This window comes from Oncorhynchus nerka, linkage group LG27, assembly GCF_034236695.1.
Source record: "Oncorhynchus nerka isolate Pitt River linkage group LG27, Oner_Uvic_2.0, whole genome shotgun sequence".
Lineage (NCBI taxonomy): Eukaryota > Metazoa > Chordata > Actinopteri > Salmoniformes > Salmonidae > Oncorhynchus > Oncorhynchus nerka.
This window is the reverse complement of record NC_088422.1, coordinates 53,662,196-53,683,618: the sequence shown is the minus strand read 5'-3', so window position 1 is coordinate 53,683,618 and position 21,423 is coordinate 53,662,196. Positions and strand designations below refer to the sequence as shown.

The 21,423-nt window shown below is 41.4% G+C and overlaps 1 protein-coding gene across 1 annotated transcript; it reads right to left on the bottom strand.

Moving 5' to 3' along the window:
• Nucleotides 1-4,052: 4,052 nt before the first annotated feature.
• On the bottom strand, nucleotides 4,053-18,189 carry znf608 (zinc finger protein 608). The gene is made up of 9 exons (XM_029638650.2): nucleotides 17,726-18,189; nucleotides 13,758-13,986; nucleotides 11,181-11,268; nucleotides 7,007-9,302; nucleotides 6,180-6,582; nucleotides 5,784-5,938; nucleotides 5,384-5,531; nucleotides 5,116-5,175; nucleotides 4,053-4,915 (listed from the first exon to the last, which is right to left on the bottom strand). Exons 1-9 carry the CDS (start codon nucleotides 18,080-18,082, stop codon nucleotides 4,896-4,898), a joined length of 3,756 nt encoding a protein of 1,251 aa, XP_029494510.1. The 5' UTR covers nucleotides 18,083-18,189; the 3' UTR covers nucleotides 4,053-4,895.
• Between the last annotated feature and the right edge of the window lie 3,234 nt (nucleotides 18,190-21,423).

Sequence of the window (21,423 nt, the reverse complement as noted above, 5' to 3'; positions counted from 1 at the left end):
CTGTTGAGAAGCCTCTTTGTCCTAGACTTGGCACTCCGGTACCGCTTGCCATGCAGTAGTAGAGAGAACAGTCTATGACTGGGGTGGTTGGGGTCTTTGACAGTTTTTAGGGCCTTCCTCTGACACCGCCTGGTGTAGAGGTCCTGGATGGCAGGCAGCTTTGCCCCAGTGATGTACTGGGCCGTACGCACTACCCTCTGAAGTGCCTTGCAGTTGGAGGCCGAGCAATTGACGTACCAGGCAGTGATGCAACCGATCCGGATGCTCTCGATGTTGCAGCTGTAGAACTTTTAGAGGATCTCAGGACCCATGCCAAATCTTTTTAGTTTCCTGAGGGGGAATAGGCTTTGTTGTGCCCTCTTCACGACTGTCTTAGTGAGTTTGGACCAATCTAGTTTGTTGTTGATGTGGACACCAAGGAATTTGAAGCTCTCAACCTGCTCCACTACAGCCCCGTCGATGAGAATGGGGACGTGCTCGGTGCTCCTTTTCCTGTAGTCCACAATCATCTCCTTAGTCTTGGCTACGTTGAGGGATAGGTTGTTATTCTGGTACCACCCGGCCAGGTCATTGACCTCCTCCCTATAGGCTGTCTCATCGTTGTCGGTGATCAGGCCGACACTGTTGTGTCGTCAGCAAACTTAATGATGGTGTTGGAGTCGTGCCTGGCCATGCAGTCGTGGGTGAACAGGGAGTACAGGAGGGGACTGAGCACGCACCCCTGGGGAGCTCCAGTGTTGAGGATCAGCGTAGAAGTTGTGTTGCTACCTACCCTCACCACCTGGGGGCGGCCTGTCAGGAAGTCCAGGATCCAGTTGCAGAGGGAGGTGTTTAGTACCAGGTTCCTTAGCTTGGTGATGAGCTTTGAGGGTATTATGGTGTTGAACGCTGAGCTGAGTCAATGAACAGCATTCTCACAAAGGTGTTCCTTTTGTCCAGGTGGGAAAGGGCAGTATGGATTGCAATAGAGATTGCATAATCTGTGGATCTGTTTAGATGGTATGCAAATTGGAGTGGGTCTAGTGTTTAGTGAGCCATTATCAGCCTTTCAAAGCACTTCATGGCTATGGACGTGAATGCTACAGGTCTGTAGTCATTTAGTCAGGTTGTCTTTGTGTTCTTGGGCACAGTGACTATGGTGGTCTGCTTGAAGCATGTTGGTATTACAGACTCAATCAGGGACTTGTTGAAAATGTCAGTGAAGACACCTGCCAGTTGGTCAGCACATGCCCAGAGCACACGTCCTGGTAATCCGTCTGGCCCCGCAGCCTTGTGTATGTTGACCTGTTTATTAAAGGTCTTACTCCCCTCGGCTACGGGGAGCGTGATCACACAGTCGTCCGGAACAGCTGGTGCTCCCATGCATGCCTCAGTGTTGCTTGCCTCGAAGCGAGCATAGAAATTATTTCGCTCGTCTGGTAGACTTCGTGTCACTGTGCAGCTCGCGGCTGTGCTTCCCTTTGTAGTCTGTAATAGTTTGCAAGCCCAGCCACATCCGACGAGCGTCGGAGCTGGTGTAGTATGATTCAATCTTAGCCCTGTATTGACGCTTTGCCTGTTTGATGGTTCGTCACAGGGCATAGCGGGATTTCTTGTAAGCTTCCAGGTTAGAGTCCCGCACCTTGAAAGCGGCAGCTCTACCCTTTAGCTCAGTGCGAATGTTGCCTGTAATCCATGGCTTCTGGTTGGGGTATGTACGTTCAGTCATTGTGGGGACGACGTCCTCAATTCACTTATTGATAAAGCCAGTGACTGTGGTGTATTCCTCAATGTCATCGGAAGAATCCCGGAACATGTTCCAGTCTGTGATAGTAAAGCAGACCTGTAGTTTAGCATCTGCTTCATCTGACCATTTTTTATAGACCGAGCCTGTTTCCAGGCTCACTCCTCTCCCCCAGTTAATCAGTGGCCAACCGGCGTACACGGTGAGGCGTCTCGTGAAGGTTTGGCCTCGAGGCAGGGGATTCCTGTACCTAGTTGACTGGGAGGGTTATGGCCCAGAGGAATGGTGCTGGGACGTCCTAGACCCAGGCCTCATCGCTGATTTCCAACACCAGAACCCCGGTCAACCAGGTGTGCGCCCAGGTAGGGAGGGTACTGTCACACCCTGATCTGTTTCACCTGTCTTTGTTCTTTTCTCCACCCGCCTCCAGGTGTCGCCCATCTTCCCCATTATCCCCAGTGTATTTATACCTGTGTTCTATGTTTGTCTGTTGCCATTTCGTTTTGTTCGTCAAGCCTACCAGTGTTTTTCACCTTGCTCCTATCTTGTTCTAGTTCCTGTTTTCTAGTTTCTACCATTTTCCCTGCCCTAACACTGAGCCTGCCTGCCATTCTGTACCTTATGGACTCTGATCTGGATTTCCTGACCTCTGCCTGCCCTTGGCCTGTCGTTTTGCCTGCCCCCTGTTCTAGAAATAAACTTTTGTTACATCGACACTGTCTGCATCTGGGCCTTCTCTTGAAACGTCTCCAAGAGCTTTCCACACGAATTGTTCAACATTTGTCCATTATTCTTTTCAAAATTCTTCAAGCTCTGTCAAATTTCGTGGTTGATCATTGCTAGACAAACATGTTCAGGTCTTGCCATAGATTTTCAAGTAGATTTAAGTTAAAAAAATTAACATTCACTGTCTTCTTGGTAAGCAACTCCAGTGTAGATTTGGCCCTGTGTTTTAGGTTATTGTCCTACTAAAAGGTGAATTCATCTCCCAGTGTCTGGTGGAAAGCAGACTGAACCAGGTTTTCCTCTAGGATTTTGCCTGTGCTTAGCTCCATTCTGTTTCTTTTTTATCCTGAAACTCCAAAGTCATTAACAATTACAAGCATACTCATAACATGATTCAGCCACTACTATGCTTGAAAATATGGAGAGTGGTACTCAGTAATGTGTTGTGTTGGATTTGCCCCCAAACATAACTTTTTGTCCTGAATAAAAAGTGTTAATTGCTTTGCCATATTTGTACGGTTTCGCCTTGTTGCAAACAGGATGCATGTTTTAGAATATTTATATTCTGTACAGGCTTCCTTCTTTTCACTCTGTTAATTAGGTTTGTTTTGTGGAGTAACTACAATGTTGTTGATCCATCCATTCTCCTATCACAGCCATTAAACTCTGTAACTAATTTAAAGTCTGCATTGGCCTCATGGTGAAATCCCTAAGTGGTTTTCCTTTACTCCGGCAACTGAGTTAGGAAGGACGCCTGTATCTTTGTAGTGACTGTGTGTATGGATACACCATCCACAATGTAATTAATAACTTCACCATGCTCAAAGGGATATTCAATGTCTGCTGTTTTTACACATCTATCAATAGGTGCCCTTTGTGAGGCATTGGAAATCCTCTCTGGTCTTTGTGGCTGAAACTGTTTGAAATTCACTTCTCAACTGTATGTGTCGGGTTCAGAAATGAGGTAGCCATTAAAAGTTAAACACAATTGCACACAGAGTGAGTCCATGTAACGTATTATGTGACTGAAGTACATTTTTACTCCTGAACTTATTTAGGCTTGTATTATCAAAGGGGTAAAATACCTTTTGACTCGAGACATTTCAGCTTTTCATTTTTTATTTTTTTATAAAGAAATTCCACTTTCAAGTGTGTGTTTTTGTCACTGACCCACACAATCTAAATATTTATTTTTTACTCAGGCTGTAACAACAAAATGTGGAAAAAGTCAAGGGGTGTGAATCCTTTCTTAATAAGGCACTGTATACGGAACAAAAATATAAACGTAACATGCAACAATTTCAAAGATTTTACATAAATGTTGGACAAAACTACACATTTTAGATTGACCTTTTATTGTCCCCCAGCACAAGGCACACCTATGTAATGATCATGCTGTTTAATCAGCTTCGTGATATGCCACACCTGTCAGATGGCTGGATTATCTTGGCAAAGTAGAAATGCTCACTAACAGAGATGTAATCAAATTTGTAAAATGTCCAGATGCCCCCTGACACAAGCCCCCTTGTTTTACCTTCTGCCCTGGAAGAGAGTGTATAGTGCATGGGCATTATTAAGGACAAAATAGACAGAACACATAAGGTGTATATAAACACCCTTTAATTCTGATTGCCACACATATGAATTAAGGCATAAACAGTATAAAAAAGCAACAGCAGTTTCCATGTTTAATTGATTCCAAAGTAACTTGATACACTGTGTGAATTACACTCATCATGCAACTTCATTGAAGAGTTTCTCTAGAGATGGCAATACTTGTAAACAGAGTTTGTAGCACTATTCAAGTAATAAAACAACCACTGGGACTATGCAAGTAATGTGCTGTAATGTAAATCACAATACAATGCATTGAAATGAAAACAAACATAAATAATAAGCATTTAATACTATGTCATGTAACTATACAGAATATATACACCACAGTTCTATGGCACTGGTAAAATGTGAAGATTTACTCTCACACAAAGACAATACAATCAACAAGTGGCTACAGTCAAGTACAGTATACAAATGTAATTAAGTAATACTGGGAGGACCACTTTATAGACTCTTGCACTTCAATTGCAGTTTCCCAACGGAAAAAAACATTGGGATAATACAAATTTCAGTACATTCAACCATATGATTTACATTACGATACATGTGCATATAAACTTTGTAGCATGGCAATTTATGGCTGATTCTATGACACTATGGGGTTTGTAACGTGTGTTTTCAGACAGGCATCCAAATGCAAAATACTTAAGTCTTGTTACTTGATACATATCTCATACCAATATTACAATACCACTACTCTGACTCTTATAAAATATTGATTAAATCGCAAATGAAATTGGTCTCTGCCTCCCATAGAGGCTATGAATATAACACCATGGAATTGATGCCTGTAAATCTTCTTATCCTCATGTGAGCCAGTCACATGGTTTTACTTCTTCCCTTCATTATCTGTAGAAGCAGAATTCATGAACATCTTATTTGATTTTAGAATGATTTTATATACAATACCTACCTCTCACAGTAAAGAAAATTGAATAAAGTTTACTTCATGTCATTATTCAGTACTGATCCTTTTCTCTTTTGACAAAAGTATCAAACAATAGGCCTATCATAGAGAGGGTATGGATTGGGCAACTAAGAGGACATACCAGTTGAAGATGAGTGTACCAACACCTTCTGGCTGGAAACCAGGGCTCTAGAGCTTATCCCTTCAAAAGAGAGATGAGAGATCTAGCTATATCTAATGAACTATTGTGCTTTAGTATAGGTAAAGAAAACAACATATTATATACATAATAAAGCATGCCTTCCTCTCAATCACAGACTTATTGTTTTTAGAAATGAAATATACAATATTTTCAAAGTAAAATATTCTTTTCACTTTACATTTCAATCATTCAGGAAACGTTTGTTTACCTTGGAAAATGTCGTACTGCCCAGACATGAGTGGGTAGCTCATTCCAAGATGTGTATGATGATGAGTGTGAAGGTGCCTGGCAAAGGGAACATGGTTCCTCTCCCGGTCAGTCTCTCTCTCTCCTTCAAGGGATCCTTTCTCACCAGGCTATTGACAAAAAGGGTGATTCTTTACTCAAATATGTCTTTGTAGTACTGTATATGCAGTATGTATTGCACACTAATATCATAATTTCAACAGCATGTCACAGATCACACTTGCAATAGGGCTAGTATCTCACAGATGCTCATTTCAATTTCCTCTCTCTTCCACCATAAACTGATGCATGTTCATTTCATGGATTCCCTTTTGCTTTATATTTTTCAGCCTCAATTCTGCCTATACTTGATGGACACTCACCGCAGGCGATTTACCATGGTATGGCAGATTGTGGTGTTGCAGAAGCTCAAGGGCAGTAGACTCACTGGCTGGCTTACTGCTCACACTACGGCTGTTCTGAGTCAAATCTGACTCCTCTCTGCCTGCTGTTTTCCCATAGAGAGGATAGTGGAAACCTAATATGTACAGTACAAAACACAATTTAGAAAACAGCCCTTCAATAAATTCATTCACAATGCCAGGCCAAATAGCAATCTCTTTAAAAAGACACAAACTTGGCATGAATCTTGAACACGTGATATAATCCAAAATCTTAAATACACAAAATATGATGAAGCAAAAGAATTCAAGCAAACAACTCGATTTCAGTTTCTATTGCCCATTGTAGTCATAATTTCTCCAACCATATAGACTTACGTGGGTAGTTATGCACCAGGGTGGGTGACTTGACCGTGTAAGAGTTGTTGCTGGGGTCACACATCTGTAGGTATTGGTAGGAATGCTGGTACTGGATATAGGGTTGTTGTTGGGGGTTCATCGCTGGTGATACAGCCACCCTGGCACTCTGTGATTCCTCAGACATGACCCCTATTGGCTGCTGCTCCTCTAGCCTATCACAGTCCTCTATGTCTGATGTGGTGACGTTCTGGTTCGTGGCCTTTTTGAGCTCTACTCCCAACTTTGTCACTGGCTCAGAGGGCATCTCCCACTCCTTAGACATGTCAGCATTTAACTCCTCTGAGCTCTGGCTATGCTCTTCACTTTGCTGCTCCACATTATTGGATTGATTTGGGCGGGACCAGCATTGGACTTCTGCATGCTAAATCGATGAGGAAAAGTGTTGTTTGTGATGGGTTTTCTTAATATTTAATTGAATACCAGTAATCCCAGTTTGTGAATTGACAAGTCAAATCCATCAACTGCAAATTCAACATTTGTCTCAAAACCAACTTTTCTTTTCAAATGTTCCTTACTTAGGTACTTATGTTAAATGTTTACATTTACATCTAAAATTGGGTTACGTCCTTTAGTAGTATGGCCATCTTAGATTTTACCGATAAAATAAAACTTATCTTCCTAATCTGTCTTCTTGAAAATATTAGGCAAAAGGACATCTACAGTACCACATAAACAGCCTTTACCTGGACTAAAGGTTTACATAATGCAACAATCTGACAATCTGACCTTCACAACAGTCGTACACACCAACATCCAAATAGCTAAAGACAGAGTGAAAAACTTACATTTGAAAATGATACATTTGAGTCCAGATCTGTCTGATTATTTGGATTCATGGATGATTTCATTTCATCACTGTCTTTGACAAGTCCCTGGTTTTCTGTCATATTGACAAGCATCGGCTTCCCTTGTGGCTGTGTGGTCAGAGTCTGGGGTCGCTCATCCATTTCTGCAAACGAGAGCCCAGGTTTGGCACAGCACGTTTTCACAGAGTCTGTCCCCTTAGATAATACAGATGTCGAGGTTATCATGTGTTTCAACTCATCTGGTTCTCGGTTTGCTTGACCTCCTCTCTGCTTGGTGATTTGCTGCTGATCACAGCACTTGGATGCAATTAAGAGTTTTTGATCCATGTAAAGACCTCGTGCATACTGGCCGTAGTACAAGGACTGGGCAAGAGCCGTGTGTGTTTGTGTCATCGCCATCTGAAGCTGGGACTGCGAACTTGAGTTGATGACATCAGTCTTCTTCGAATCAAATAATTCCGGGGTGTTTCTACCCTCATTGTCCTCCTTTTTGCATTTACTGTCTTGAAGGGTGGAGGTCTTATGGAAAGCAGCTGTGTTTGACTGGCTGGTCTGCATGTAATTCTGAATATAGTAGGGGTCATATCCGTGGTAAAAAGGAGACTGGGGGTCTTTGACAGGCCCTGCAGGAATACATACAGCTGGAGGAGTCTTTGGATTTAGATTGGGATTGTTGTTTGAGTTCATCTCAGAGGCTGAGATGGACCTTGGACTTTTGGACCTAGTGTCTGAACGGCAGTCTGAACCCCCATCATCACCTGCATCCGATATGTCTGAGTATGCCGGGCTGTTAGTTTTGGTGGTGGTGCCATCTCCACTTTCAAGGGAGCCACAGTCCAGTCTTGAGGAGCTACCTATGGAAGGACTAGGAGAGTTGTCAGTGAACGTGTACACTTTGTCAGCCTCAGCTCTGATGCTGGCCATTCTACTCTCCTGAGACTCCGTTAGACTGTTCATGACGTCTTGTTTGCTCAAGTGCTCTTTCAGAAGGCTTCCAGAAGGTTCTTTTCCCACGACCTTTCCCTCATCCATCTTTAGTTGAATGCTATCGCCATTAGAGGTCCTTGTCTCTTTATTGTGTTTGTCTTTTAATCTTCGTTTGTCTTTGTTCCTGGTCTCCTTGCAAGTGACTAGGGTTGTTTTACCCAGACTTGGCTCTACCATGATGTTTAACTTTGGCTTGATGGGTTTAAGTGAGAGGTTCTTTGTTGTGGTGACACCAACAGCTACTGATGGGGAAGACTGCTGTGTGTTGGCTTCTGTTGTGTTAGTGGAGAACACAGTGTTGGGGATTGCAATCAGCTTTGGGGGAGCAGGAGCTATAGGCCTGTTGGTTCTAGATTTAGATGAACACTTCTCAACTTTCCCATTAACCTTTTTCCCTTTATCACACACTCCCTTCTTATCGATCAAACCCTCGGCTTCAAGTTTAGGCATCTCCACAGAGGAGTTCCTATCAGTAACAAGGCAATTTTCCAGTACCACAGTCATGTTCGAGATGATTGGCAAGTTACTCAAGTCATCAATAAGTCCCTCTTTGATCAACGAATTCCTCCTCATTTTAGAATTCGCCATGGGACTATGATCACTATTGAACATTAATCGTCTGCTTTTTGGAGACCCTATTGTAGAAACCTTATATAGGGGGCTGGGCTTCTTTGATGAGCTATTGGTTATATCAGAGCAGTCGAAAGTCATGTTACTGAGGGACTCCTCACAATCAGACAGTCTGTCCTCAATCTCAGCCTCAAACTCTGGCTTCCGGTCCACATCTAAGTGTGCATGTGTCTGGTGATACCGCAGCCCATTGATATGCTTGTATTTCTTGTTACAGTGAGGATGGGGGCAGTCTATCAGTATGGGAGAGGTACATGCCGAATCGTTAAAGGTAGGATCCGACTTTCCCTGTGGAGTGGAAGGAGCACTCCGGGACTTGGCACGGATCCTCTTCCCGTTTCCATTTTTCATGTCATCTGTGACTAAACTCAAATCCAGATCAGTCGGTGGTTTGTTTTTCCTCTTCCCAGATGGGATGGAGTTTGGCTTGATCTCCTCAACTGTGAAAAAGGGAGGTGTTCTGCAGTTATTGATCAGATTAAGGCTCCCTCTTCGGCCCTTGCTGTGAATGCCCCCACCACGGCTCTTATGTGGCAGCCCTCGGACCTTGGCAAGCCCAGGTTCAACACAGGGTCGATCCGGGATGGCCAGTCGCATCCTTTTACCACGGCCACGGCCACCTGGCAGATCAGAGTCACTGGATGGTGACTCACAAAATCTAGAAGAAGAAAATATATACACATATATATAGATATATATACACTACCGTTCAAAAGTTTGGGGTCACTTAGAAATGTCCTTGTTTTTGAAAGAAAAGCTCATTTTTTGTCCATTAAAATAACATTGTTGATCAGAAATACAGTGAAGACATTGTTAATGTTGTAAATGACTATTGTAGCTGGAAACGTCTGATTTGTTATGGAATATCTACATAGGCGTACAGAGGCCCATTATCAGCAACCATCACTCCTGTGTTCCAATGGCACGTTGTGTTAGCTAATCCAAGATTATAATTTTAAAATGCTAATTGATCATTATAAAACCCTTTTGCAATTATTTTAGCCCAGTTGAAAACTGTTGTACTGATTAAAGAAACAATAAAACTGGTCTTCTTTGGACTAGTTGAGCATCAGCATTTGTGGGTTTGATTACGGGCTCAAAATAGCCAGAAACAAAGAAGAACTTTCTTCTGAAACTCGTCAGTCTATTCTTGTTCTGAGAAATTAAAGATATTCCATGCGAGAAATTGCCAATAAACTGGAGATCTCGTACAACGCTGTGTACTACTCCTTTCACAGAACAGCACAAACTGTCTCTAACCAGAATAGAAAGAGGAGTGGGAGGCCCCAGTGCACAACTGAGCAAGAGGACTGTACATTTGAGTGTCTAGTTTGAGAAACAGATGCCTTCGAAGTCCTCAACTGGCAGCTTCATTAAATAGTTCCGCAAAACACCAGTCTTAATGTCAACAGTGAAGAGATAACTCTGGGATGCTGGCCTTCTAGGCAGAGTTGCAAAGAAAAAGCCATATCTCAGACTGGCCAATAAAAAGAAAAGATTAAGATGGGCAAAAGAACACAGACATTGGACAGAGGACCTCTGCCTAGAAGGCCAACATTCTGGAGTCGCCTCTTCACTGTTGACGTTGAGACTGGTGTTTTGTGGGTACTATTTAATGACGCTGCCAGTTGAGGACTTGTGAGGCATCTGTTTCTCAAACTAGACACTCTAATGTCCTTGTCCTCTTGCTCAGTTGTGCACCGGGGCCTCTCACTCCTCTTTCTATTCTGGTTAGAGCCATTTTTAGCTGTTCTGTGAAGGGAGTAGTACACAGCATGGTACGAGATCTTCAATTTCTTGGCAATTTCTCGCATGGAATAGCCTTCATTTCTCAGAACAAGAATAGACGAGTTTCAGAAGAAAGTTCTTTGTTTCTGGCTATTTTGATCCTGTAATCGAACCCACAAATGCTGATGCCCCAGATACCCAACTAGTCTAAAGAAGGCCAGTTTTATTGCTTCTTTAATCAGAATAACAGTTTTCAGCTGTGCTAACAATTGCAAAAGGGGTTTCTAATGATCAATTAGACTTTTAATATGATAAACTTGGATTAGCTATCACAACGTGCCATTGGAACACAGGAGTAACAGTTGCTGATAACGGGCCTCTGTACGCCTATGTAGATATTCCATTGCAAATCAGACGTTTCCAGCTACAATAGTAATTTACAACATTAACATGTCTACACTGTATTTCTGATCAACTTGAAGTTATTTTAATGGACCAAAAAAAAAAATTCCTGTCAAAAACAAGGACATTTCTAAGTGAACCCAAACTTTTGAACGGTAGTGTATATATAGTAAACCATACAAAAAAAATCTATACAAAATTGGTGTATGACACGGAAATAAAATCAATCAATCAAATCCATCAAAAATTACATAAGTACTCATTATTGAATACTTACAATGGTAATGACATGCAACAAACATAGTCACTGACAGCTTTCTTGGCAACAGAAAAGGCTAAAACAAAATAGGCTACTCATATACTATTTTTCAATACTATACAACAAAGGATGAATATTTATTATTACCTGGGTGGTGCCCAGTCATGCTTGGTACAGTCCAAAAGAGTCCCCACATAGGTTCTTTTTCTCCATGTTACATTGACTACAAGGACACCTACAATTCAAAAAGCAAAAAGGAGCATGTTACATTAAAGACATTTTAAAATGATGTGTTTTGAACTGTGGCATGGATGGAGGTCCAGTTGACAACCATGATGGCATTGTGATAACTTTTTATCAGATGAAATGACATCAGACTGATAGATGGGATCCTCTTTTTGTGGCTTTTGTGGAGGCTTGGTCTACGTCCCAAATGGCACCCTCTTCCCTATATTGTGCAATTATTTTGACCAGGGCCCATGTAGTACACTGTATATAGGGAATAGAGTACAATGTGGGATATAGCCTTGTTCTTACCACAGCACCAAGAAGGCTAAATTATGTAATTTACCTTTTTTTTACACAAAGAATGAATAACATTTTAAAAGCCAATCGCCCTCTGTGATTTCTCCAAGACAACCAAAAGTCGAGAATGAAGATATTCGAGAATCAAATAGATATTGCACATTATTATTTCACTGTACCGAGTATATTGAAATGCCTTTACAGAAGTGATTTGTATGAAAACATATTACACCTTTATCTTGCCTTGGCAAATGGCCATATAAAGTAGTTTGGATTCTAGTCTAATTTTCTTGAAAGTAAACACTAAAATCTGTGAACTGCAAACCGAAATGTCTTGTTGTTGTGACAATTTGAATGAGCTCTGCAATTGAAGGGTTTATGTCCAAAACACAATAAACTTTTCAGATGCTCATGGGTCCCTTTCTATGTGCATGAATTATGGCTGTTATCAAACTTTCAAACATTTAGTTTAGGTGTGCTTTAAAATGTGTTTTATTGCTAAATGTGATATCCAGCACACTCGTTTTTTCCCCCCAAGATGCTCTATATCCATTGTCCAGGTGGATGGAACGTTCCATATGGTTTTCACAGCTGGTGCGAAAGTGAGTCATTTTGTGAATCATTTCCATGATATTTGTCTGTCCAATCATAAGTTACGTTTCTCTAAATATTTTTTCCACCTTTAGGAATGTAATCGCATTCAATTTGGGTTAGGGGGCTCCCGAGTGGTGCAGCGGTCTAAGCCACTGCATCTCAGTGCTAGAGGCGTCACTACAGACCCTGGTTTGATTCCAGGCTGTATCACAACCAGCCGTGATTGGGGGTCCCATAGGGCGACTCACAATTGGCCCAGCGTCATCTGGGTTAGGGTTTGGCTGGGGTAGGCCGTCATTGTAAATAAGAATTTGTTTTTAACTGACTTGCCTAGTTAAATAAAATAATGTAGGCTAACCCCTGGCGGGCAGTGTAACTCAAACAATAAGAATCCATCCATCCAACCTTGATCAGCAACTTAATGCAAACGACTTTCAATGTCCTTATTCTTCCTTAAATCCTTCCCTAAAATGTATAGAATGCAATTCAAAAAGATTGATTTATCCTAATGAAAAGAAACCTGTAAAACCCCCATACAATTTTTCCAAAAGGAAAACACACATTGTATATACACTGTTCATCCCCTGGATACAATAAATCACTAATGTTATATTTGTACAATATAGTCCAAGCAAAGGACTATTTTAATATGTATTTATTTATGGATTGATACTTTATTACATGTAACTGTTTAAAACCCAATCGGGATACTTTTTTCTACTGGAGTTCTGTTGTTTGGAGTGGATTAATATTATTTGTTTCTAAAATAAAATGACCTTGCAATGTTCAGTATTTCAAACAAAATCATGTCCGTCTTTTCACTAGCCCCCCAAAAATAACTCTCTCTTTCACAACATGTGTTTTTCAATTAATATACATTTAACCAACATTCCTGAAAATAAAATCAAACCCCTCAATTGCATTTTGATATGCATACATCAAAATCTAGCTCACAGTCGGGGACATTAAGATGGTGGTCTGCAATTAGCATTTGCCTAATCAATATGCACTCGGCATCTCTGCAGCCCTCGAACGCTAAGGTGTCTTACTAGGGAGGTCCCATGGCATAGCTTCCAAATAAGACGGCAACAGCCTTTCTCTTCAAATCCGAGTTTTACAGGAATAATAGGCCTCTTAAAAACAGAACACACATCAGATGAATTCTCTCATGGTCTGTTACACTGTTACATCAGCAGAGATCCTTTAATTAAAACCAGCCTTGAATACAAAAGCCTTTTCTAGCTCACAAATCACTTTGTTGGCCGTGTGCAAAGACCAAATTCAGTTTTATAAGTGACACTCTAGTACTCAAGTGAGCCAGCAATGTTGCTTTCTTCAGTGAAGTAGATTAAATCGAGCCTCTCGGTTTTGGGCTACTGTAAATACGGTTAAGTTTACATCTCTGCAAGGCTAAGGCCTACCTTTGATCAGATGATAATTATTAATACTGGCTTACCGTTAATAATATTACCGTGGAATAAACTGTTTTATGCCCACTGATATAAGCGACTGTACCAGCCTTTCATTCATGGTCAATCATGTACATGCTGAACCACATGGTGGAATGCTGAAATTTTAGGAGAGCTGGAGGAATGGAATCCTCACCTTCCTCAGTCTCATGCCACACAATGCCCTCCAGGTTGACACTGGTGCCTGGCTGACAAGGGCCAGGGCGACATGAATCGGTGTCTGGCCCTCCATCTTGTGTGTTGGTTCCTATGGATCTGGTCCTCACCAGAAGTTGCTTTGAGATGGGTGAAGAGAAGGGGGCATTGGACATTGGGCTTTGAGGGCCGGGTGGCGGGGGTGCAGGCACTGTAAACATTGAATCCACCTACGGAAAGGAGGAGGAGGAGTCAAATATCACCTCTGACTTTTCAACATAAAAGGCCCAAAGCAGCCGTTTTTACATCAATATCAAATAATTTCTGTGTAACAATTATCTTACTGTAATAGTTTTCCATCAATAAAATCATAAGATTTATATAGCTTTTTAGCAAAAAAAAATTCTCAAGCAAGAATTTTACTAGGACTGTCTTGGAGTGGTTTGAGTGGGGAGGGGAAACTTAAAACTAGCTGTTATTAGGAGAGAGCTTTGAAACTCTCTTTATTATTGGTCTATTAACCAATTTCCCGCCTGGTGATGTCATCATGCAAGCCAAAACTCCCACCCATGCAAACAGGCGGATTAGAAGGTCCTGTATAGATTGAATTTTCTACCAGAAACTATCAGAAAATAACACCGATCACATTTTTTTCACATGTTACAGTGTTCATTTCACCAGCTGTTGTACAATACAGTGGCTTGTGGAAGTATTCACCCCCCTTGGCATTTTTCCTATTTTGTTGCCTTACAACCTGGAATTAAAATCGATTTTGGGGGGGGTTGTATCATTTGATTTACACAACATGCTTACCACTTTGAAGATACAAAATATTTTTTATTGTGAAACAAACAAGAAATAATACAAAAAAACAGAACTTGAGCATGCATAACTACTAAAGTCAATACTTTGTAGAGCCACCTTTTGCAGCGATTACAGCTGCAAGTCTCTTGGGGTATGTCTCTATAGGCTTGGCACATCTAGCCACTGGGATGTTTGCCCATTCTTCAAGGCAAAATGGCTCCTTCCCCTTCAAATTGGATGGGTTTCCGTTGGTGTACAGCAATCTTAAGGTCATACCACAGATTCTCAATTGGATTGAGATCTGGGCTTTGACTAGGCCATTCCAAGACAATTAAATGTTTCACCTTAAACCACTCGAGTGGTGCTTTAGCAGTATGCTTAGGGTCAATGTCCTGCTAGAAGGTGAACCTCCGTCCCAGTCTCAAATCTCTGGAAGACTGAAACAGGTTTCCCTCAAGAATTTCCCTGTATTTAGCGCTATTCTTCAATTCTGACCAGTTTCCCAGTCCCTGCCGATGAAAAACATCCCCACAGCGTGATACTGCCACCACCATGCATGATGTTCTCGGGTTGATGAGCGGTGTTGGGTTTGCGCCAGACATAGTGTTTTCCTTGATGGCCAAATAGCTCAATTTTAGTCTCATCTGACCAGAGTACCTTCTTCCTTAAGTTTGGGGAGTCTCCCACATGTCTTTTAGCTCACACCAAACATTTTTGCTTATTTTGTTCTTTAAGAAATTGCTTTTTTCTGGCCACTCTTCCATAAAGCCCAGCTCTGTGGAGTGTACGGCTTAAAGTGGTCCTATGGACAGATACTCCAATCCATGCTGTGGAGCTTTGCAGCTCATTCAGTGTTATCTTTAGTCTCTTTGTTGCCTCTCTGATTAATGCCCTCCTTGCCTGGTTTATGAGTTTGGTGGGCAGCTCCCTCTTTGCAGGTTGGTTGTGGTGCCATATTCTTTCCATTTTTTTAATAATGGATGTAATGGTGCTCCGTGGAATGTTCAACGTTTCGGATCTTTTTTTATAACCCAACCTTGATCTGAAATTCTCCACAACTTTGTCCCTGACCTGTTTTTGAGAGCTCCTTGGTCTTTATGGTGTCGCTTGCTTGGTAGTGACCCTTGCTTAGTGGTGTTGCAGACTCTGGGGCCTTTCAGAACAGGTGTATATATACCGAGATCATGTGACAGATGAGATTGCACACAGGTGGACTTTATTTAACTAATTATGTGTCTTCTGAAGGTAATTGGTTGCACTAAATCTTATTTATGGGCTTCATAGCAAAGGGGGGGCACGCACCACTTTTCTGTTTTTTATTTTGTGTTATGTTTCTCATTTCACTTCACTAATTTTGACTATTTTGTGTGTGTCCATTACATGAAATCCAAATAAAAATCTATTAAAATTACTGGTTGTAATGCAACAACATAGGAAAAACACCAAGGGGGATGAATACTTTTGCAAGGCACTGTATGATACAAAACACAGATTTTTTTTTTTTGATTGCACTGGGCCTTTAAGCATCCTGATCTTTAATTCATAAATAATCTCATATCTATGTTCATCATAGGGATGGTAATAAACAAAGGAAAGTGTTGTTTTCCAAAGCTTATTGGTAATTTCATAAAATTACAAGCAGCTATTGACAATTAATCTAAAAAAAAATACATATCTTTGAATACCAGTGATGTACACATTTCAGCAGTTTAATGAAATATTCGATGAAAATAGCATTTCTGCATGACCTGAGAAACAAATAAGAAAGAACAAGCAATACTATTGCTTTGTGTTGTAACTGCAAAAAGATTGTCATTCATGTATTTTTGCTATTTAGGTTTATATGCAGTGCTGAACATGTTTGTACTTCTGACTAAATGTGTTATGTCATTTTAAAATGTTAATGTATGCATATAACATCATTTGAAAGAGAAGTAATTCCTAAAGGGTTGTTTGTGTCTGATCAGATACCTATGAAGGGACAAAAACAAAGACTGATGCATGCTCCCCTGCTTTGATTGCAAGATGCAATGCCACAGTCCTGTACCCTCCCTCCCTCAGACAGAATCACTCAGCAAACGTCTCAAACATTGACCACAATGATGAGTCAAAAACCTAGGGCTTGTCTTCATCACGAATGCCTTGTCTTGTAACCATAAAAGCAACACAAGCGTTCATTGTTACAAGCTATGTGTGATTTTTAATATGCAGCACGGTGAGGAGCTGATAGCCAAGAGGAGGGAGAAAAGATGGCTACCGTTCACACACTCCACTTCCCCTGCTGCTGAGTGAAAAACACTGATTACTGGTGGCATCTGTCGTGGAGAAAGATAGGCGTCTTCTCTTGTAACAAATTAGATTAAATCATTATAAAAAAAACTGCCTATGTAGGTTGGGACTTTGTGGTGTCCCTACTAAGCTATTTAAGATAAATCAAATTAAAAGACTCAGGTAAAAATTGTGGAGAGTGTGGGACTGTTCCCTGAGAACAATCAATGGTGGGCAACAGCCTCCAATAGCATTAACATTAACCATAAATTACAGAAACTGTAAAAGGATACGCATAAGAAATTAGTACCCGAAGAAACTTCCCTTCCTTTTGCTGTGGAGTTTCAGTTATAGTATAAACAAAATAGAGGACATGCTAATAAAATAAACTAATTGGGTTAGGATACAACTGATGGGTCTGAGATTATGGTGATTCCCCAGGTTTACATCTGGTTATAGCCTTTCACATGTCACAGCTATGCAAAACCTCTCTGCTTGCGTGTGTGCTTAGGGTACCTTGTCATTATATTCATTATTAAATCATTGTCCATATTGTAAATAACATCATATATTGTAAATAATAGTGTGGTAGTGTTTTGTAGCCACATCACTGTACATTATATATTCGTTTGTCATTCTTAGCCTATATTTTGGGGGGATGTTCTGGCCTGGGCCCTTGGAACTGCATTCTTGAACAGCTGTGTGTATTCTGTGCACATAAAGGATTACCATGATATAACTGTATCTCTATTAGGCTGCTACCTTACTCATGCATAAAACATCTGCCAAGTAATCCTGTTAGGCTACCTTTCTTATGAAAAAAAATATTCCACGGCAATTAAGATAATAAGATAATGATTGGTAGCCTACATGTTTTAAAACGTGCATTAAGCTTACCTTTTCTGTTCTCAGTTTCTTTGCCGTTGTGACAGTGTCGTCATTCTTCCTCACAACAATAGCGCTGCCCTTTATTCCACAATCCAAACCGTTTTTGGTAATGTCTTCCATTCTGCCCCCTGCACAATGACACGGATTCGCTTTGCTTCCGAGGGTGCATAAATGGTCAGGTATAGAATTTAAGATGGGACTTCTTTGACCATCATGTTTCTCTTTCCTCGTCCTGAAAGCATCCCTCTCCTTTTTCCAGCCTCTGATTAGATTTTTTCCCTTTTTTTCCTCTTTGCCTTTGGCGCATGAAACGGTTACATCACTCGACTTTGGGTTGCTGACCGCCTGGCCCAGTGCTGAATTCATTTCAAATGCCTCTATGGGGCGTCCTCTCAGCGATACCACACAGTGCGAGGACCGACGGCTCAAAACCCTTAGAAGTTTTGCTTCGTTTGAATCTATATTTCCTCGATTCCTTGCTGAAGTGTCCCTGGATTTGAACGGAGGGAATTGTTAGTCTGTCTGATAAAGCAGATGCGTTTGAACAATTGGACAGCTCCTCACAATCCGTCATCGTCCCATTTTTTCCTTTAAAAATCCACTAATCTCCTGTCTTTGTCGATCTCTCCTCAAATCAGCATTCAAGTCAATTCTCAAATTGCCAACCGCAGTCACTGACGGGAGTAGTAGGCTGCGTGTCAGCCTAGCTGGTTAATAGTATTCTATTGTGAAATTGACTGACTTGAATTATGACAGAAAAACGGTGATACCCCCTGACTTCACAAAAGGAAGTCATAGTCAGATGCCTTCTATCCTGTATAAATTGTCATTAGGCTACCTTCGGTTCAGTGTAGACCTACAGTATATCTCATTTAATGAATAGAATATTTTTAAAAACAACCAAAAGTATTGTGGTGTAATATACCCCATGTGGTTATGAGGACACCTCCTGTTGTGCAAAATTGCTCAATGTATCCTGCCATAGCCCGATGGTGTCTCAAACCTGGGTACCTTAGCCATTACACCAAGATGTCACAGGCTAAGGCCTACTAAGATATACTAAGGTCGCTATATTCCCTTTTCCTATTCTAACTGTTTGGGAAAGGCTGCAGGTAAAATAAAGGGAATCTAACGGTAACTCCAAGTTGTGCAATGAAACCAGCACACACGTAAATAATGTTTCAGCAACCTGGACAGTACCGCAATCAGTGCTAGGTAAAACAAGGATCAGCGATGTCAGCAACACGGCCAATGGACAGAGCCTTACCCAGCTCAAAACTCATAAAGATTCAATACACCGGTGTCGTTCAATCTAGTTGCTAGTTGGGCTCTGTGCCTTCTGGCAGACCTTTGCCACGCTTTGCTATTGTTCCCTAATCCCCTGAATTAGAAATGTGAACTAATAGTGAATAAAAGTATAAGATCATTGCTCAATATCTCCCCCCATAGGTCCTTAAGCCTGGGTTTGCCTGGGTAAGCGTATTTGGGGGGTATCCTGACTGGGACTTGAAACTGGATGTCCTGCAACTGTCAGTCAAACACCTTAGCCATTACATCAAGAGGTCCTAACCTCTTGACAAGGGCACTGGGGGTTGTGATAGGGCCACTACAATTGTAACACATATGATTTCACACTGTTGACACTAACATGCAAATAATTATGTTTGTGAGATTTCTATACATTAACTTATAGCTTATAAACTACCAACATGGCCAAATGTGTATTCTACAGAAAAAGGGTGTGACTTCTCCCTAGTGTGCCTCGTGGCATTGTCATATTGAGTCTACCATATTGCCCAGCCAACCACTTGACAAGAATTCCCCTCTGTCTGCCAATCCTTGCATCCGAGCAACTGTGTCAAACCACTTATAAACTATAGATATTTTTCTTCTCTTTAAGCCCATCACGCTCTAGAATAAAGCTCAACAGTCAACAGCTAGCAAACCATTAGATTCACCGCTCAAATAGGGAAGTATCCAGGGATGCCTAACAAAACAATACCTGTCAATAGTCACTCCTGTTGTCCCTATAGCAGGGATTTGAAGTACTGATTCAATATTGAATGTGATTGTGTTGATATGGCTGTTCTAACATTACTGTACAGAGGAAACCACAATTGACTGAATTGATGTATAAACTGCTTTTGCACAATGACAGATATTGGGTTTAATATCACTTATCTTTTTGTATTTACCACTTACAGTAAAGTGAAAAGGCTTTACTCCATTCCATTTAAAACAATTATTCTAATGTATCATTATGTTGGTTGTCACTGTAGTCCTTTCCTAAACATTGATAACTATATTCATGAAATATCAGTAATTCATTGAAGTTAACATCTTCAAAATGCCTTTGTCTGGGACCAGGTGTACATGAACCTGTTAACATGTCCAATGCTGCCTATGAGTGGTCATTCACTTACTGACGCATAACAAATATGGGGCAAGACTCAGTTGTTGTAGTTCAGCTGTCAGATCACTTATGCAGAAGCCCATCAGAGCAGTCTTTGAATTGCAACCTCTTATCTCTTCAATGGAGAAATATCTTAAGATAAGATAATATCTACCCCTGGGCTGGTGTTGTAACGGTATGTTATTTGACATTTTTCAGTAGGCTGTGTGTCTGTTTGGTGCTTTACATCTACATAAGAAAACCTGTAACATCATGCTACGTTTCTGAGACAATCATCCCTTTCCTCCACATGTTTGTATATGCTAAAATGGCGAGATTATGAAGACTGGAAGTCTTCTGTATGATTTCTATGCACACCAACATAATGCCAATAAGAAACTATACAGAGGGTTATTTGTACAATGGGTCAGCCTGCCATCTACTGTAGGTTTACACAATACACACTTGTTGAAGGGACTTTTTCTTCCATCTCAGTTCAGTAAGCAAATATTACGGTAGTCTAGGCCTACTTATTAGGCATATTGTGTTGGGTCAGCTATAAAACTATCTTATGCATTTTCAATTTGGCCAAAATACTTTCATGGGGCAGGTGTTATACAGTATGTGTAACGGTTTTCCTCCTCTTCTGATGAGGAGTAGGAAAGATCGGACCAATGCACAGCGTGGTAAGTGTCCATATTTTAATGAAATATAAATGAACACTGAATACAAAAGAACAAGAGAAATAAATGAAAACCGAAACAGTTCTGTATGGTAAAACACAGACATAGAAAACAACTACCCACAACCCATAGTGGGAAAACAGGCTGACTAAGTATGGTTCTCAATCAGAGACAACGATCGACAGCTGCCTCTGATTGGGAACCATACCAGGCCAAACATAGAAATACAAAACCTAGAATAAACAACATAGAATGCCCACCACAACTCACGCCCTGACCAAACTAAAACAGAGACATAAAAAAGGAACTAAAGTCAGGACGTGACAGTACCCCCCCTCCCAAAGCTGCGGACTCCGGCCGCAAAACCTAAACCCATAGGGGAGGGTCTGGGTGGGCATCTGTCCGCGGTGGCGGCTCTGGCGCGGGACATGGACCCCACTCCACCGACTTCGGACTGGGGACCCTTGCAGCGGGCCCGAATAGACGGGAGGCTCCGGCAGCGCCGGACAGGCGGGAGTGCACGGCGACTCTGGCAGCGCCGGAGTGAAGGGCGACTCTGGCAGCGCCGGAGTGAAGGGCGACTCTGGCAGCACCGGAGTGAAGGGCGACTCTGGCAGCGCCGGAGTGAAGGG